Raw genomic sequence first — 6000 nt, forward strand, 5'->3', positions numbered from 1 at the left:
ACCATTGAGTGGATAAGGAGCTGGTTTGAAGGTCACACCCACAGAGCAGTGGTCAACAGCTCTATGTCTGAGTGGAGGCTGGTGATGAGTGGTGTACCTTAGGGGTCTGTCCTGGGACCAGTACTTTTTAATATCTTTATCAATGACATAGACAGTGGGATCGAGTGCACCCTCAGCAAATTTGCGGATGACACCAAGCTGAGAGGTGTAGTTGATGCAACAGAGGAAGGGATGCTGTCCGGAGGGTCCTGGACAGGCTTGAGAAGTGGGCCCATGTGAACCTAATGAGGTTCAACAAGTCCAAGTGTAAGGTGCTGCATCTGGGCCAGGGAAATCCCAGACATGAGGATAGGCTGGGAGAAGAACTCACTGAAAGCAGCCCTGCAGAGAAGGACTTGGGGGTTCTGGTGGAGAAAAAGCTCGACATGAGTGCGCACTTGTAGCCCAGAAGGCCAACTACATCCCTGGCTGCATCAAAAAAGGGTTGGCCAGCAGGTGGAGGCAAGTGATTGTCCCCCTCTGTTCTGCCCTCCTGAGGCCTCACTTGGAGCCCTGTTTCCAGGTGTGGGGCCCCCAGCACAAGAAGGATGTGGATCTGTTCAAGCGGGTCCAGAGGAGGGCCATGAAGATGATCAAGGGGCTGGAGCACCTCTCCTATGAAGAAAGGCTGAGAGAGCTGGGGCTGTTCAGCCTAGAGTAGAGAAGGCTCCTGGGTGACGTCTTTGTGGCCTTTCAGTACTTAAAGGTGGCTTATAAAAAAGATGGGGAGTGACTCTTTGCTCAATCAGATAATGACAGGACAAGGTGGAATGCTTTTAAGCTAAAAGAGGGGAGATTTAGATTAGAGGTTAGGAGGAAATTCTTCACTCAGAGGGAGGTGAGGCACTGGAACAAGTTGCCAAGAGACCTTAGAGATGCCCCATCCCTGGAGCTGTTCAAGAGCAGGTTGAATGAGGCCCTGGGCAACCTGATTTCATGGGTGGCATCCCTGCTTATGGCCAGGGGTTTGGAACTAGATGATCTTTAAGGGCCCTTCCAACATGAGCCATTCTGTGATTCTATGGTCTCACAAACTATACCTCAAGCATGACTCCCATCCCATCAGCCTTCCTTTGGTCTGTCACCTGACCAGAACAGAAGTTAACTCGCCATCATCTTCGACACCATGTGCATGCTTCTGGCCTTTACAGTCCCTATCTGTGCCACATTCCTCCTGATGGTCCGTCAGCTCCAGAGACAGAAGTGACCTCCCAGCCTCCTTCACAGCCATGTGCCTCCTGCAGGCCCAGCAGATCCTGAGGCACACCTGACTTCATCACAGTGTTCCCAGACAACTCTTCCTTTTGGCCTCTGATCTGATCACATACCTGTTACCTCACACACCTCTTCCAAAGCCATGCGCTGCCGCAGGACCTCACAGTCCCTGCCCTGCCCAAAGGGAACAAACAGCATAAATTAGGGGTAGGAGTGGGGTTGAAGATGAGATGTGCTGTGTACATGTTGGAGGGCTTTGGGGATTACGTGTTCAGAACAAAGTTTAGGGATTAGAGGTCACCCTCCAGGGTTAAGGTAATGGAAAGGGCTTTAAGGGAGGGATTGGTGTTCTGCTCAAGGAACCTGCTCAAGGTTTAGAATGAGGGCAAGGTTTGAGGCTTATAGTTTAGGTCTGGGTTGATGGCTAGGGTTAAGGCTGGCATTTTAATCATTGGTTACGCTTAATTATCCTTCTGCTTGCCCTTCTAGTAGAAGATGGGTTTGACATCTGCCTTTTCCAAGTGCCGAGGAACGTCTTTGATCAATCTGTCCTTTCCAAGGTTTTTGAGATAGGTCTTATGATGACATCTGCAGCTCCACCAGCACCTCTCTCACCCTTCCCACACCACCTCTAAGCAACCTGAGGGCTGACCAGGAGGATGATGAAGGTTTGGGAAATGGCTTGGTTAATATCTTTTAGGAGGGCTGTTCTGCGCTTCACACGGAGAGTTATGATGGTGTCATAGAAAACGGTGACACTCGTGAGGACAGAAGAGCAGGTGGGTAAGGCCATGGGCCTTCCAACACAGGACACACACACATGAACACTGCATGAGCGGGAAGAGGAAGATTGGATCCAAAATACAGATTATGAAAGCAAAGACCATGAGTATCAATGGGGCCCTGCAGGGGAGCTCCAGCAATGGGGCAAAATCACAGAAGGGGTCCACGACACTGGGGCCACAGAACTGTAGCTGGGAGGAGGAGAAATAATTACTGTACATGAGAGAAATTCCCCTGATTTAGTTACAGCTGCCTTCTGGAGTCAGACCTTCCACTTCACGACTCTTGCAGAGAACAGGGATGGCATACAGCCCAGGACTGACCATAGGACATGGCCCCCAGCAGGAAGCACTCAATTCATGCAGAAGGTGCAGCTGATAGCGCTACCACTTCTGTGAGTAAAAGAGGTACTGTCTCCAGCCAGGAAGCTGTCCTGCATCTGGCACAGGGTGGTGGAGCTGTACAAGGTCTGCAAGGATGACAAATCTTCCTCAGGAAGAAGGCCACGGGCATCTGCAGGTGTTTGCTTGTAGGCACCAGCACGATGATGAGGGTGTTCCACATCCCAGTCACCGTGCTGGTCATGCGAGAGAGGAAGAAGAGATTTGTGTATGGGTAGAGGATCTTCCAGATGGACAGCTGGGAAAACTCAACCAATGATGTCTTTGTGTCCCATTCCACTCATAGAAACCATTTTAGAGCATTCTGGTCCCCCCATCTTGTTAGGACACCAACGAGCAAGATGTCTCTTTCTCAGTTCCTAAAAGAAATGGTGAAGGGTGTTCAGAGGGGTGAAATGATCCCTGGATGTCATGGCTGAGGTGTCCTTCCACGCAGTGAGAACACAATAGGGGTTAAATGAGGGAATCATTTGTGCTTGTGTTTGACAAACACACTTTAATAGCACAAATCTCACTTCTAAAATGCATCTCTCCCATGTTCAGAGAGGAGCAGCCGGTGATGACTTCAGTCTGCTTCAAACACCACACCCCAGGAGAGACCCCGATGACTTCAGGAGCAGTCAGCCCTGAGGCCTTGGGGACACCTCGAAGGAGCCCAATGGCACAGAGCAAGCGATGTCATGGTCGGGTGCTGTGCTGCTGAGCTGGGCCGGGCTCCTGGGCCCAAGGGGAGCTCCTGGCAAGCGGGCAGCGCTGCAGAGAGCCAGCTCTGCCCAGGAGCAGCTCCTCTGCCCAGTGCAGCAGGGCTGGGGGCACTGCCTGCAGCTGGCACTGGGAGAGGAGAGATAGGAGATAGAGGTTACGGGCTGAGTGGAGTGAGGGTATACTGAGAGATCATTGGAGATTCAATGCCTAAAGCACATAATATGGTAAGTTTCTAGCAGAAGGAAAATGCACGGAGGCCAGGCCCCGAGGGTTCCCTTGTCAAGGGCTGGCTGCAGGCTGTGAAGCTGGGGGTGCAGGCAGGGGTGCCCGGGGCTGTGGTGCAGAGCAGGGTCCCTGCTGTGCCCCAGGGGCTGTGTGCCGGGGCAGGGCCTCTGCCGCCTGCCAGGCTCAGCACTCAGCCTGCCCGGGGAGCTGCCCAGGGCGCTGCGGGGAGAAGCTGCGGGTGGAAGGAGCCCCCCCGGCAGGGCAGGGTCCTGCTGCTGGTGGGAGGCTGCTGCCTGGGGCAGCCTGCTCACAGATCCACAGCACAACCAGGGTGTATTCAAGCCACATTGTAAGAGAGGAGAGAAAGCAAGGGTTAGCGCCTTGAATCTCTGCTTTTCTGACCCTTTTCTTTCAGTCGTCTCTTCTTTGGCTTGGTGGGAATGGAAATAGATACTGTTATTTCCTAGAGAAGGCTGACATTTCTAAGCCATCACAAGGAGCATTACAAGGACCCCCAGCAAGTCCCTTTCCTTCCCCTCATCCCCTAGAAAGCTCCACCACCACCACATGTGCAGTGCCAGCAGGGTCTGTGTGACCTGGTCTCTAGGATGTGCCCCCAGCGAGCTGCCCCTGGGCAGAGCCCTGCTGCCAGGAGGTGTCTGCAGGGCAGAGCTGAGCACCCAGCGGGTGGGATGGGGGCTGTGACCTGCAGGCAGGAGGTGTGGGGACAGAGACCCAGCTGCAGGCAGGGAGAGCTGCAGGCAGCAGAGCCATGGGCAGGCAGTGAGACGGAACTGCTCCAAGAAACACCATGGCAGGGGAGATCTGGACATCTCTCTGACATCTGTGCACTGCAGACACCTTCCCTGGAGCAACCCCCTTCTCATCCACTATAGTACTTCAGACATAATGTCTTGGGAACTTGGTCATGAGTTTCCTTTGGATTTCCTGGGGTGGTGGTGTGAGAATTCACACATACCTGAAATAGGTTTGTCAAGTGAAAGTTCAAGGTATGGTCTACCTCTAGGGTAAGCAGTCAATCCACTATTTGATGCCCTACAGGTAAGCCAGGCTGTTGGTATTGGAGGAACAGTGTTTTTATTACAGATTGAGGCTCCTAGACCATTGCTCTGGAAAAGGTCTGCATGTCTTTAAAGAATCTCACCAAGTTCTTTCATAGACCTCAGCCTAAAGCCAGTGCCAGCATCAATTTTATTGTTTCTTGAGGGATTATTTGACCTGCTCCTCTGGATCTGCAAAGAGGGAGATGCCCTTGGCCAGCAGGCGTCTGAGGTCGCACCCAGTTCCTATGCCTTTGGCTTCAGAGCAGAACTGACTCTCCCAGTGCCAAAGGGCAGTTTCTCCTGCTCACAGAAAGAGCATCACCAACAGAACCCAGCCAGAACTCTGGCCAGGATGTTGCACAGAGGTCTTCCAGAAAGGAGTAAGGCAGTGCATGTCTGTTGTGTGTTGGTGAGAGAGCAGTAGCTTAAACGACCTATGCAATAGATTTTGTAGATGTTTGACTATTCACTTGTTATTCCCTCCTTGGACAGAACCCCATGTCCAGAGGCAGAAAATGTCCAACAGCAGCTCCATCACCGAGTTCCTCCTCCTGGCATTCGCAGACACGCGGGAGCTGCAGCTCCTGCACTTCGCGCTCTTCCTGGCCATCTACCTGGCTGCCCTCCTGGGCAACGGCCTCATCCTCACCGCCGTAGCCTGCGACCACCGCCTCCACACCCCCATGTACTTCTTCCTCCTCAACCTCGCCCTCCTCGACCTGGGCTGCATCTCCACCACTCTCCCCAAAGCCATGGCCAATTCCCTCTGGGACACCAGGGCCATCTCCTACACAGGATGTGCTGCACAGGTCTTTTTCTTTTTCTTTTTATTGTCAGCAGAGTATTATTTTCTCACCATCATGTCCTATGATCGCTACGTTGCCATCTGCAAGCCCCTGCACTACGGGAGCCTCCTGGGCAGCAGAGCTTGTGCCCAGATGGCAGCAGCTGCCTGGGGCAGTGGCTTTCTCTATGCTGTCCTGCACACTGCCAATACATTTTCATTGCCACTCTGTGGAGGAAATACCCTGGACCAGTTCTTCTGTGAAATCCCACAGATCCTCAAGCTCTCTTGCTCTGACTCCTACCTCAGGGAAATTGGGCTTCTCACATTTAGTGTTTTTGTGGTTTTGGGGTGTTTTGTATTCATTGTTCTCTCCTATGTACAGATCTTTAGGGTCGTGCTGAGGATGCCCTCTGAGCAGGGACGGCACAAAGCCTTTTCCACATGCCTCCCTCACCTGGCCGTGGTATCCCTCTTTCTCAGCACTGCCTTTTTTGCCTACCTGAAGCCCCCCTCCCTCTCCTCTCCATCTCTGGATCTGGTGGTGGCAGTTCTATACTCGGTGGTTCCTCCAGCAGTGAACCCCCTCATCTACAGCATGAGGAACCAGGAGCTCAAGGATGCACTGCGCAAACTCATGAGTGGGTGTACATCAGAAGTAATGCACTGCCTGTCTTCTTCTGCAAAGCACTCATAATGTAACTCACGATATGTCAAGCTTGTCTTTTGTTCTTTGGTGGTTTTTATTTGTTTATTAATGAGGGGTGTAAGGGACAACAATGTT

The 6000-nt window shown here is 52.5% G+C and overlaps 1 protein-coding gene across 1 annotated transcript; it reads left to right on the forward strand.

Moving 5' to 3' along the window:
* The first annotated feature begins 1479 nt into the window (after nucleotides 1-1479).
* LOC136787267 (olfactory receptor 14A16-like) lies at nucleotides 1480-6000 on the forward strand. Its single transcript, XM_066984420.1, has 2 exons — nucleotides 1480-1499; nucleotides 4878-6000. The coding sequence occupies exons 1-2, from the start codon at nucleotides 1480-1482 to the stop codon at nucleotides 5911-5913; spliced, it is 1056 nt and encodes a 351-aa protein (XP_066840521.1). The 3' UTR covers nucleotides 5914-6000.

The sequence above is a fragment of the Anser cygnoides genome, chromosome 28 (genome assembly GCF_040182565.1).
Source record: "Anser cygnoides isolate HZ-2024a breed goose chromosome 28, Taihu_goose_T2T_genome, whole genome shotgun sequence".
NCBI lineage: Eukaryota > Metazoa > Chordata > Aves > Anseriformes > Anatidae > Anser > Anser cygnoides.